This window comes from Monodelphis domestica, chromosome 3 (genome assembly GCF_027887165.1).
Source record: "Monodelphis domestica isolate mMonDom1 chromosome 3, mMonDom1.pri, whole genome shotgun sequence".
NCBI classification, from domain to species: Eukaryota; Metazoa; Chordata; class Mammalia; order Didelphimorphia; family Didelphidae; genus Monodelphis; species Monodelphis domestica.
Window position 1 is genome coordinate 46,512,751 of NC_077229.1, and position 13,828 is coordinate 46,526,578.

The window sequence follows — 13,828 nt, forward strand, 5'->3', positions numbered from 1 at the left end:
CTGAGATCCCTTCAAACCTTCAAATTCTGGGATTCTATGATACTGGGTTGTGGAACACTCTGCTTAGAGATCACAAAGCAAAGAGGTTCTATCATGTGGTAAAGGTTTCAAGTCTGGGACCAGTGATGGAATGGAGAGGGATCTTTACTCTAAGAAGTAGTTGTCTAATTCAGGGCAGATCATTACTAGCAAAGTTGCAAGGTGAAGAATCTTTCAGGCACTGGTGGAAGGAGAGGCCTAATGACTAGTATGAAAGGAGCTACAATCACTCCCAGAGTAACCCAGATTTACCACCACCAACAAAAGAATAATCCTTTATTAAAGTAGATACAGAACACTCAAGTTGTCCAAAGTTTAATACTGCTTTACATGTTGAGCTTCTTAGAACAATTCCTATTATCATACATCTGAAACTCAGATTTTCAGATGATCACAGAAGTAGTTTGTTTTTCCTTTAAAAATATATTCATGTGCCAAATACGCAGTTTATAATCTTGGGGGGAAGGGGAATACATCAAAGGTATATATACAATTGTAGGAAGAAAAGTAAACCCATATTGTACACATTGAATGGAAGATACAATATATTTCTTTCTTTACATATTCTATGAGACATTCAAGAGAAGATAAATAATTTGAACTGTTTGAGAAACTGTTCTGTTGGATGAGGTTTTATATTTTATTTCTGCTACAAGAAAATCCAAAATTATTCATGTTGAATTTCCCAACTTACATTCATTAAAAAAAAAAAAAAACCCAGTAAAATAGAGAAAGCAGAAGAGGGGAGGAGCACAGAGAAAGTCTGAAAATTAGTTAACCTAAGTGTTTTATTTCTTGGTGAAATTTTGCTTCATTAAGTAATTGGCTGCTGGGAGAAATAGTGACAGGTGAGAGGGAGAAATGAATTTCTAGGAAAAAAACCCCAACAACCTCCAATATACAGGTTTTAAAAGAGTCAAATAAAAACTTTTATAGTTGCAAGACCATGTGGTGCTTTTTCTGGGTTAGGCAGGCATGTTGAAATGAACCTAAGATATTTCTTAAAAAATTTTCCTTTAATAAAGTAAAAAATCTGAAAACAAAACTTCCTGTATGCTTTTTCCCAAAAATAGAGATTTTAGAAAATATATACATAATATATAGAAGCTAAGTTTATGCAAAAAGAAAAAGAAAAAAAATCCCAGAAAGAATAGTAAATGTAGGCAGCCTCCGGGTCCTAAGTTGTCCTCCCAGGAACTCCAAGGGGTCCTCCCTTCCCTTTCCCTGCTTCATGATTTCATATTTACACAACACATCAAGCCTGAAATAAAGGCACCACTGACATCCACGTGGCGCAGCACACAGAGCTCATGAATTCTTTGATCAAGAATAAGACATTTCAAATGAGAAGATGAAAATGTAAAAGGGAACACTTTTTTCAACTCATTCCAGTGTCAAAGCTATTTTTAAAAAAATCTAAATGTACAAATGCAGCCTTGAAACATTTTAGTGCAAATATGAAAATTAACAGCATAATTTTAAGTTTTATTTAAATAAGATAACATAGGGATAATTCTCTGTTCCATGAGGTTTCCCTATGGATAATTAACATAATGGCATCTGGTGCAAATGTCTTATTAAATATCAAACACATAAAGAAGACAGATAAGAGGTGACAACTCACCTATTTATTATTTCAACTTTAGCTCGAAGAAAGAATAAAAAGGGTTGTTCACGGAAGAGCAAAATATTCTTTTCTTTTTAGATTTGCTGAAGGGGTCAAAAAATAATGTGAATTTTCCTGAAGTCTGCACACACAAAATGCTGGTGTTACATTGTCCAAGTGTGAGTGCATCTGAAAAGATAACATTGCTGGCATGGGGGGGCATCAGAAAGTCTCGTCATCATTACAGTTGGTTGCCCAGTGCCCAAACATCTCACAGATCTCACAGTAGGGGCGCTCTTCGCTCCGGCTGCCATGGTGTGTGGAGTGGGGAGGATCCTCTGGCACCTGGGTCTGAGTAGGACAGTCCTCAGTGTCGTGGAGGTCAAAGCAGTCACAGATATCACAGAACAGGCGAGGTTTCTTCTTGAACTGTTTCTCCTGGTCATCGCTGCCATCCCAAAAGAAAGAAAATTAGAAACTTGGCTTTAACAATATGCATCCCAATGGCCTTTTCTCCTTTAATTTAATGGTAGTAACAATATAACAACATTAGCCAACATTTATGAAGCATCTACTATGTGTCAGGACTGTGCAAAGTTTTACAAAAATTATCTCATTTGATCCTCACAACAATCCTGGGACGTAGGTGCTACTATGATTCCCATTTTGCAGATGAGGACACTGAGGCAGAGTCTGAATGACTTGCCCAGGATCACCCAGCTAGTATCTGAGGTCACATTTGAATTCCAGTCTTCCTGACTTCAAGCCCAGCGCTTTCTATGGTGCCACCTAATTGTGAGAGTAACTATCCTTTTTATTTATGAAATCCCATTACTGATTGTTCTATTAATTTGCTTTTTAAATTGTCTACTACCCAGAAAATTGTTTTCGACCTCTGAAACAAACATTTGTTATTTAAAAGATTCTAGCTATTGTTAAAAACCCTTACTTTTTGTCTTAAAATCGATATAAGTATCAGTTCCAAGGCAGAAGAGAGGTAAGGGCTAGGCAATGGGAGTTAAGTGACTTGTCCAGGGTCACACAGCTAGGAAGTGTCTGAGGCCAAATTTAAACCCAGGACCTCCTGACTCCATCCATTGAGCCACCCAGCTGCCCCTCAGATTCTAGCTTTGAAAAGCTATCTACCTGTCAGTACTTCCTAGGTTTATTTTGATGAACCACTGGAATTAGACCACCTTGTCATAAATCTGTTAGTACTGAATACCTGTCATAGTTGTGCAGATCATTCCCATTGAGAGCAGCTTCAGACATCATTTCAACCTTCATCTTCAAGTCTTGATTCTTCCTCTGAAGATCCACTATTACTGAATTCAGGAAATCAATCTGGTTCATTTGAAGACAAAAAAAAAGGGAAAAACCATAGTATATACAAAATGTCTGGGACCTACCAGATACAAAAGCACCAGGGAGCATACTGACATACTACAACTGAGCAGCATAACTGGAAGGGTCAATATTGGCCACTACGAAATAAATGTTGTCACATGCATTGGAAGTGAGTTGTCCAGCTAAGATCTTAACTTAGGACAACTTAAAGATTTTAAACTTGTTTAAAATTCTGCTGAAAAGATTTATTTCAGCTTCAAGTGGGCTACATTGATTTTTAAAAACATCAGTCCAATGTTTCACTGGAATCAAACTGATGAACCATGTGATTACTATGGAAAATTACAATCAAGTAGTTTTTCTTTCAGTAGGAAGAAAGATTTCTCCAATAACTTCAACATCTTAGTACTCTCCTTATTCATATGTGGTCCAAAATAGCACAAGGCTTGACCAATATTTTCCCTCCCACATACTGGTGTCCATGAGAGATCCTCTTTATCCTAGAGCTCAGCATCATGCTAACTGGCACTGTCAGCTTCAAAAGGTACAGGAGCAATAGGCCAAACAACTGTACAGAATTGGGGGATAAGCAAAAACTCCATTTTGGGTAAGAAAGCCAAGCAGACACACTGAGAAGAGGGAATTAAGGCAAAATGGGCCATAACTAACAATGGCTGTGAGGCTAACAGAGGAAGAGGCGTCCTGAAGTAATGAAGGACCATCCACTGATTCCAAAATTAAATGGGTCTCCAGCACCTTCTGTCTCTCCTGCAAATGCTTAAAGTTACAAATAATTCTTTTAGACCAGCCTCACTTGATAACATTTAAATAGGATGGAATATAGACCAACTTTGATTGTTTATGAGTTCATCATTCAGTCTATAAACACATACTCTTCCACCTTGACTACATCAGCATTTTTTTTGTTGACCCATTATGGAAAAAAGCAACAGACCAATATAATCTATTGCTGCAGAGTATCCCTCCCAGGATGAGGAGCGACCAGATTCCCTCAAAACACAGCTTCCAACTTCCATTTTCATTTCCCAAACTAATCTCTGATATTTTTAGGTGCCATCTGGCCAAGAACCTAATGTCCAGGTTTTCAGAGGGGGATCTCTGGGGTGAGGGGAATAAGTAGAGAATAAAATCATTTATTGGACAAGAACAGGGATGGAAACTGCACATAACCACAGAATAAAAGCTTAGGAAACAAACGAACCATTTGCTGAGTGGAAGAAAGTGTGGCCAGCAGCAGACGAAATAGGCAGAAGCAAAAGAGGGGAGGGGGGGGAAAAGAGAAAACAATGTTAATAGGGCATTACTGCTAGAAGAGGCAAACTAAGCAAACAAAGATAGTCTAAAGATTGAATTACAGAAGTCCTCTTAAACATTTGTTCCTCCCTCCCCAACATTCCCATCTTAGTGATTAGTAGGAAACGAGAGGTGGTTTTTGACAGGTCAGAGGATAATTAAATTTATGTAGAATTATAAAGTATAAAAAAGCACTTAACATATAGTTTATCATAGATAATTAGGTATATAGCAAGTCCCAACTTCAAAAACACGTTAGGTCCCTAATTTTTAAATAAAAGATGGATATCTGCAGATGTACAGTGATATTTTAAAATGTAAAACAGCTCACCTATGTTAATACATGTATTAAATTTTGTTAATTGTGGCCTTTTAGAAAAATCAGGTTTTTAAAAAACATGCTCTACTTACCTGACTCTCTTGAGCGCTTTCTTCCTCTTCAGAATTACCTTAAATGAAAAAAAAATTGAAAGATAATGGTAACTTCTTATGGTCTGTGAAACACAGTGTAAAATACCGATGAAGCTTTTCTGTGTCAATTTCTCTCTCTGGCAGTTGGGGGTTGGCCTTGGGCAGTTGGCAGAAACCTACTCTGAGACTCTCTCAGGGCTGGAGGAGGTAATATTTTTGCCTCTCTCTCTGTCTGAGGGAAAGACCTGAAGGAGCTCAGTGTTTTCCTTGCCAACTTGGGAAACACTACTGACTATCTATTGTGGTTTTCATAGATTATTTAACTCTGAGAAGGCCAAAGAAAAACCTGGTCTTTGGTTTGGACTCTCAGTCTGTTAAGGCTCAGTCCTAACTTGATTCTTGTTGAGACTCAACCAGCTAGCTTTTGCTATTTTATAATTTGAAGGCGAAGTTACGAATTATAAGGTTACTAGTGGTAGTTTTTATTTAGATAGCATAAATTTGGGTTAGTCAGATCAGGGAGGATTAGTGTAGCCTGTGAAACACAGGAGAAGTGGTTCTTTAGAATCCCTTAGAATTAGAAATCCTTTGTTAAACTTATATATTTTAATAAATATTTTATTTTTATGACTCACTATTTATTATTTTTTACATCAGGAAGAAGCAAAGGGTATCCCCCTTCATCCCCTCATGTACAGTGCCATAAGGGGAAACCAACAAATATGGGAGAAATTATGAAGGCAGACATTCTCAGAATGCCCTTAGAGGGCCGACCTAAAGATCACAATAGCCAGGAAAGCTGCTCATGTAGTACACCAGAGGAACTCCTGAGCAATGTTTTTCCTGTCTAGAGCAGAAGCATTTCTTAACAAGAGAAGGGAGACTTCTTTGGAAGTGCCAACTTTAGGAGTCGCCTCATGAGTAAATTCAAGTTGAAAAGTGATGCTTCTAGAGAGAAAGGGTATTCTAAAGCAGTGTGTCTTTTAGAAAAGGAAGATGATTATGAGGTATTTTTTAGCTCAAGGTCTAGTGGGTGAGGAGACTACAAAATATGACATGAGGAAGCAAGAGATCAGGAACATACCCCTTCGAACTACAATTATATTATTCAGATTGGGATCTTAAAAGTGAATTTGCTTCAATGGGATAAGTTATAGTATATCATTATGAGCTTGGAAAGTACTGTGTGAGATTTTGTGGGAGATAGGAATTTCACTAGGATTCAAGGGTGGCATCACTCGTGTTTCCTTACCTTCCAAGGGAAGCTTATGGCTTCTACAAATATGTATTTCTTACCTTGAATGCTATAAGACTGAAGGATCCTGTTACTTATTTGTAAATGAGGTGGAAAGTGGATAGAGCACTGAGTTTGGAATCAGAAAGACCTAAGTTAAAATCTAGCCTTAAAATTAGGAGCGGTGTGACCCAGGGCAAGTCACTTAACTTTAGTTTCCTCATCTGTTAAATGAGGATGATAACCATAGCCCACAGGGTTGTTGTGAGGTCAAAATGAGATATTTGAAAAGTGTTTAGCAAAGTGTAACTGGCACAAAGTAGACCCTAAACAAATGCTTCTTTCTTTCCCTCATATTCTCAGAAATCTAGACATAAGCCTATTTGGAAATTTTCCCCAAGTAAACCATAGATGAGGGCAAAAGAGCCAGAGAGAAAATGATGGTTTTTTTTCTGGTGTGCCCTGTGACCAGATCAGGTCCACATAGACAAGGTTGGGAAGGCCCACAAGGACCTATAGTGATTAAATGTTAGGGTTAGGGCTTAAGAGGCAGAAACATTTTCTCCAATGAGCACTGTGACCATAAGATGATTTATTTAGAATGCTTAGGCAGTAAGAAGTAAGCCTATCTGGGAAGAGGCCTACAAAAAAAGCTCATGGAAACTTATCTAGACACTCCATACTTTAATAGGTTTTGATTATATCCATAGTTTAACCTTCTTTTCTGTCTAATCTATTATCCCGGTTATTTCTGTGACATCATTCTCTTAAAAAGTCATTCTGGATGGGGATGTCAGAGAATAGAAATATCACACCAAGGGGTCAAAGTCACAACAAAGTCGATATAAATTATCAATACCTCTGGTCTTGTAGGTGCAAAAAAATCTGTGTCCACTAAGTCAGTATAAAGGTCAGCTACTTTAAAGAAACATTCACAAGTAGGGACAGAGGATCATGCATCAAGAGCTGGAATGGACCTCAAAGGTCATGGAATCCAATACCATAATTTTATAGAGGAGGAAACTAAGGCCCAAGTCTGAAGTCATCCAGGTAGTCAGAATTTGAACACAGTTTCTTCAGCTTCCCAATCCAGTACTGTATAGCACCAGCTCCCACTCTCCAGTCTATGCTGACCCTGGAATAGCACTATATCCTTTCTATCAGAGGAAGGGTGGTTAATCATGGGTTCTCCTCCACAGAGCCTCTCAGTGATTTCCTTAGCTTATTGGCTATTTATTGTAATTTGTATTGTACTTGCCATGTCCCTTCTATGGAATTTAAGTTCTTTGAGTGCAAAGAATGCCTTTTTACACCTCTGTATCCTTGCCATCTCTGATGAGGCTTGACTACACAGTAAACACATTAGCACATGCTCTGAGCTTGGTCAATGCTGGTTAAATCTACGTGAGCACCAAGAGTACTGTTTGCTTTTACCTCCAAAGCCACTCAATTGCCTCTTGTTTTCTTTCAGTTTCAGCTCCAAGTTCTTCACCTTTAGCTCAAGCTTCACCTTATCAGATTCTAATGACTGAACGACTGAATGCAAAGACTTGGCAGAAGCGTTCTCTCCCCTGAGCACAGTGACCTGGAATAAATGTTATTGTCAACAGTGAGGCAGGGGAGTGTAATAAAGGGGTGTGTGTGTGTGTGTGTGTGTGTGTGTGTGTGTGTGTACACATGTACACACATCTCCAGACAGTACCGTACCTCGTTCCTGAGTTTTTCCAGCTCTGCATCTTTCTCTGTGAGCAAGGCACTAGTGATACTGATGGACTTCTGTAAGGAGGCTCGCTCTTCATCAGGGTCTGCTTTGTACACGAATTCTCTAAAAGACCAAAGAGAGTTATTAAATAGTTCCAGAAACCAACCAAGAATTATCAGCATACACAGACAAACATGTGTATGTGTTCAAATCCAAATGCAAAATGAGCTTATAAGTTAATTTCTAAGACTACTGAAACAAATTTATGAGATTTGTAAGGATCTCAAAACTATTACACTGCAAAAGCAGGTAGAATTTTACTTAATGCAGAAAGACAAAATAAAAAAAGTTTACCTATGCATATACATGCCAGAATCTGCATATCATCCAATCCATTTGAATTTAAGGAAAAACGTGAATTGGTTTGGAAGGTGTAGACTCAGAAACTGTCAAATAAAACAATTTGCCAAAATCTAATTTCAAATTGAATTTTGGTACTTCCTGGAATAATTCTCACCCGAGCAACAAAAACCACATGCAAAGCTTAATAATACATTAGTCATGCAAAGCGCTGATTATGCTGGAAGTATCTTCTGGTCCTCACTAATTTATGTTTGCTTATTAAGAAATTTGTACTCTTTTAAGAGGCAAATTACACCAAAGCAATAATAACAACATTAGTTACTATTGCCTGTGCGCCAAGAAAAATTTAGATTATTGCTCAGGAACTGCAAAATCTAAAAGGGATATTAAACATAACTGTATAAAGGCCAGAGAAAGTTATGGCTATTTATTAGGTTGGAAATGATGGCAGAGAAGAGGCTGATGAGTCACAGAATACTTGAACTGCAATTCTAGGCCTGTGATTGACTCAAGATCTTTGATTCTAGTAAAAATGACTTTTGGGTATTTCCTTAATCCAATATCCTAGAGAGCTATTTGAACCCTTCAATGGCAGGAAAGCCTTCAGCTCATAGCCAAAGAAAGAAGGGGGTAGGGGTGGGGGAGGAAGTGCAAAGAGATAGAAAAAGACCTAGAGTGGGGAAGTTACAAAATGGAGGGAGGGACGGGAGAAGGTGTGAAAGTAAAGACAATCCAGAAAGAGGTTAGTATAAAGGGAAAAAAATGAATTGTCCAAGGGAATGAGGAGAACAAGCTGCTATTATAAAAATAGTGCACTGGAGGGTGAGGGGGAAGGGGAGAATAAATCTACCTAGGGGTTATATTTTCTTAACTGTCCTACAACCTAGAGTCTAAATGACTTATTTCCCCCAAGATATCATCATCTTAAGCTCTATCAGCCAAATTACATTTAGTTACATCACAAATAGCTGGTGAACAGGACAGCACTCAGTATTGGATACAACCTTCTCATGACAAACTAGAGAATGGAAAAGCTAGCAGGCCCAGGTTAAAACTCATACTCTTTATTTGTGTCAATTTAGTGAGACCCATGATATCCAGCACATAAATTACAATTGTATAATGACTACGGGTAATTTGAAAACCCAAGCAAAGATGAAAAGATAAGTGCTGTCTTTATATCTCATTGTTCAGCTTACATTTTAGACTCCAGAATGGTAGGTAGTAAGAGAAGAATCTGGGTTTTACAAAAATATTCTGGCTTGAATATACCACGATTTCTTAAATCTAAATAGGAGAAGAGCAGACAACAGTGCTCTCAAAAGAATAAGGGAATGAGAAAGTAGGGTTTCTGCTAAAGACAGGGACTTACTTCATTTTATATAAAATGACTGATTTCAAATTAAGGTGTTGGAACCTGCCATCAAGTAGATAAAATGGCTATGATTTTAAAGATTCAGAAACAAGGAAATCATACCTGTGTCCAAATCTTGTGATTCTCTCACAAGTTGCTTTTCTAGGAAATTCATCCAATAGCTTACTTATACTGCCAAAATGGCCTTGAGTGATCACCTAACCTAATGAAAAGCATAATTTTTAATTGTTGCTGCTGAGAGAATATGGACACAAAACAGCTGGATTCTTCTATAATTAAGGTTAAAACTCACCCAGATCATATGGGATGTCTATCTGTGGGGTGGGGCAGGGGAGAAGGAATGAATGAATGTTAAAGAATGCTCCTCTGAGAGGGGGGGTCCTTACTTGCTTCTCTCTCACAGAATTCTCAGCTGGCAGGACAAAAGCTTTAGAGAAGATGTCTATTTTGTATAAAGAGCTGCTGAACAGCACTTTTGTTGTATAGAATGATTAATTTTACCATTAATGCTATTTGTTCAAGGGACCAAAGATATAGAGTTGGAGACCTTAGAGGCCACTGAATCCAAACCTGGGGAGGATAAGTTACTACCTAAGGTCACACAAGTGGTAAAATGCTACTATCCTTGGGGTTTGAAGTTTAGAATAAAAGACAAATGGTAGCCTCATTTGCCAAAATAAGTATGTTTAGGCAGATCTGAAATGCATAACTTTGTGTGAGAGTTCCTTCTTGTGCCAAATCCTGTTAGTTCCACCAAGCAGATTGTTCTTAGGACCAAACCTCAGTCTCACAACCAACCTAAAAACTACTTCCATTAATAAAATCTAGCACTCAACAAATCTACAACCATCAGAAGGTAAATTACTTGGATTAAAATGGCTCCCCTATAATTTGTCAATCAAATAAAGGCTGAGCAATGATTGAACAGAGTTGATTTATTATTTTAAAGGGGAACACAGTGCCCAGATTCTTTTCTTACTACCGCAATAGAAATAAATTCCAGTAATGAAGCAAATACCTTAAAGTGTTACTGGGCAAGCTTTAAAAATGCAAGATAACAAGAACCACATGTTAGAAACATGAAGAGAAATGCAAAATACAGTAAGGAGAACTAAATTTGCACTGAAATTCTTTATCATATAAATAAAAAATATGTGTGTATGTATATATATATGTATATATATAAATATATAAATACTGCAAAGAGTATTTTACAAAACAAAAGCAAGACACTGAGGGACAAAGGCAGCCAAAAATATATACAACAATTTTTTACTAAAAAAATATAAAAATTATTTATTATAACGTGGATAGACTTTTTTTAGTCTTACCATTAAAGACACACAGATATAGCAAAGGAAGCAAGAGTAGGAAAGGGAAAAGAGAGGAGTGAAATGAGCATTGATAAGTTGCGCAAGCCCAGAGACAGTAAGACAGTTAGCAATCCACAATGAGTCTAATGAGCTGAAGGAACATATAATCCCCAATTTTAGTATATAAATAATAGCATCAAACAAGTATTGTTTTCCATGGAAATATTTGCTCCAGGAAGAATCACTGGAGAAGGTAAAAGCTGCTTGTTTCTGGATTTTTGGCCTTGAAGTTAACTTCCTCAGCATCATGAAAGACTAGAGAAACTGGGGAAGTAAACTGACTCCCAAAGCTCAAAGAGGCTTTCCTGTTGCCAAAGGCCTGCTATCATGGGTTGAGCGTATTGAAACCACATTTTCATATGGAATCTGAATTATTGTATTGATAATGGTAAAGTTTATTTTATTTTTTTCATCAGATCCCTTGGAAACAGCTTGGAAAGGACAAGCCCCATTTTAAAACAATTTCAGCTAAACAAAGGAGGAGGATTTGGGATATGTTCTCACCTCACACTTACTGCTGCTCTCCAACACACATAGCTGCTCTTATTTATTAATGACAACATGTTTCCCTACTCTAAAAACTAAAGTGTGAAGTGCTTTTAAAAGGGGCAAATGGATGTGCATACCTCATATAACATTTTGGTATAACTGAACTACTACTAAAATGTATTTTTTCAGAATAACTTTGTTCACTTTTAAATAGCTCATTTTGAATATGAATAATGGCTTTCAAATTTTTTTCAAAAATTTTTTTCTATAAAAGCTTCTTTGGAGTTGAAAGTAGCATTCAAATTGAATTTCAACAAAATGACCATTGATGCAAAGCTATTTTTTCAGAATCTCTTGTATTAAATTAGTTTGCATTTTTATTCTGAGCAATTTTAAAATTCGATTGTTTGGTAGGTGCTTTGCTTCTTGGACTATTAACGTGATGAGATCCTAATTTGATCAGAAAAAGACCTCACAAACTATCTAGTCCAAAATGCTTAATTTTATAATGAGCGATAAAAGCCCAAGGAAGTTAAGTAATCTCCTAAAGTCACTTGTGCTCCTCCTTTGGAGGTTTTGAACTCTAGGTCTTAGAATCTTTACACTGAAGGCACAGATATTCTCTCAAGTTAATTGGGAAAGAACAAATTAGCATCTCTTTAGTTTTTTATACAAGTATGCTATCAAATTTATTTTAGAATATTTAAGTGAATTTCATTAGTAGTTACAAATGCAGAGCTGAAGAGAATCCACTTATAGCACTGAAGCTGACATTTAGGAGCACAATTCATTAGTCAAAATAAGTTTTGCACTGAGATTTCCAAAAAGAAAATGAGTCTAGAGAGATTTTTAAAAAATGACAATTCTAACACCTGGAATTGGGCTTCAGAGCACCCCCACATTAGAAGTTTCCCATTCTTGGGTAGGAAAATGTATATTTGTCAGTCTATTTTTCTAAATATTCTAAGGGCTTTAATTGGCAGTATAGACGGGGAAAAATGAGGGAAAGATAATTTCATAGACCTTTAAATCTGGCACGAACATATTAAATAGACTAAATAAGTTCACTGTGAAAGGCAAGTGAATTATGGAAACATTTTCATATAACTTCATTTTGTCAAGCAAATAAGGGTTAAAAAATGATAGGATTGACTCCTAAAGTTACTCTTAAATAAAAGTCATTCGGAGGAAAAAAATATTCAATCAACCTATTTTTAAAAAACCCCAAAGACTGTCTGAAACTATGTTAGTGCATTATTTATAAAATCATTTGCAAAAGTTATAAAGGAACAAGCACTATTTTATCTTTTCATAGATTCCTCAGAGCTTATATGAAGAGCTTTTTAAGAGAGAGAAACGTAGGTCCTGATTAATTTTTTTTAAAACCCTTACCTTCCATCTTAGAATCAATACTGTGTATTGGTTCTAAGACAGAAGAGTGGTAAGGGCTAGGCAATGGGGATCAAGTGACTTGTCCAGGGTCACACAGCTAGAAAATGTCTGAGGCCAGATTTGAACCCTATCTCTGGACCTGGCTCTCAATCCACTGAGCCACCCAGCTACCTCCAGTCCTGATTAATTTTTAAAGTTTTGCTTTTATTTTCCTAACATATGGCCTGCCACAAGTCAGCTCATCTGGACAGGTCATCACTAATTCATTAATCAATCTAGTGGCACTTTAAATGAAAGGACCACAGCTCAACCTGCCTTGCTTAGGACCCAAATTACTCCTTCAAACTGACCTAATATAAGTTACAATGAAATTTAGGGAGCTGAAAGACTCCCTGAATAAAGCACAGAAATGCCTAGGTAGGACATCATGTTCACAAGAGGTAGACTTGTCAACAGTGGGGGGAATGGGGATGCCAATCTGCTCTAGCAATAAAAGGCCAAACACTTTTTTTAAAGCATGGAAGATTATTCCATGGGTAAGCTGCTCTCCTCCAGAGAACATATTTTAAAAACAGATCCAATCTAGTTCTATTGGTTAGACAATAGCTCTCATTCAGCATTCTGACTGCAAACTACAGACCAAGGTTCTGTTTCTCTGGGCACATGTACAGCTCAAGCTTGTCTAGCATGCACAACTAAGCAAAGAGTTTTTCTTGATGGATACAAACTGCCCATTCAGTAAGAACAGAGTTTAATTCCATTAGGAGGCACAAGCATCAAGCTTCTGAAGAGGTTACCAGGGGGCAGAGTTCATTACTCAAAATAATGATTAAAATAATCCTGCGTTGCCATTGTTAAACAAAAAAAATATAACACTATTAAATCACTTTTTTAGAAAGTTAGTTGGAACCTTAAAAATTATTTGTTTTCAATCAATTACTATTGCTATGACAGAAAAAACTACTTTTTCATACTTTCAAAATCAAGTTTTGAACAAGTTTCTGGTACTTCAAGCAAAAAATTAAATCGTATTTTTGGTTATATCTAGCAGAAGTTGTGCGATATAGGAAGAGAACTTGTAAAGTAGAGATAAATACAATTGAATATGCCTTAACATGTTCATTGTTCTCTCTCTCAAGCTTTAATGCTATCCAAAATGATAATATTTACATTTAATTTTTTT

The 13,828-nt window shown here is 36.8% G+C and overlaps 1 protein-coding gene across 24 annotated transcripts in view; it reads right to left on the bottom strand.

Moving 5' to 3' along the window:
• Positions 1-286: 286 nt before the first annotated feature.
• CLIP1 (CAP-Gly domain containing linker protein 1) overlaps positions 287-13,828 on the bottom strand; it is a 162,715-nt gene continuing 149,173 nt past the window's right edge. For 16 of the 24 annotated variants that reach the window (XM_056821829.1, XM_056821816.1, XM_056821818.1 and 13 more), the window contains 6 exons: positions 10,410-10,430; positions 7,659-7,776; positions 7,386-7,536; positions 4,718-4,755; positions 2,871-2,989; positions 287-2,093 (listed from right to left, as the gene is read on the bottom strand). In XM_056821829.1, the coding sequence (XP_056677807.1) occupies positions 1,868-2,093; positions 2,871-2,989; positions 4,718-4,755; positions 7,386-7,536; positions 7,659-7,776; positions 10,410-10,430 (673 nt within the window). In that variant the 3' untranslated portion in view covers positions 287-1,867. The remainder of the gene's footprint in view (positions 2,094-2,870; positions 2,990-4,717; positions 4,756-7,385; positions 7,537-7,658; positions 7,777-10,409; positions 10,431-13,828) is intronic. The other 8 variants (XM_056821831.1, XM_001364467.4, XM_056821815.1 and 5 more) reach the window with 1 other exon arrangement.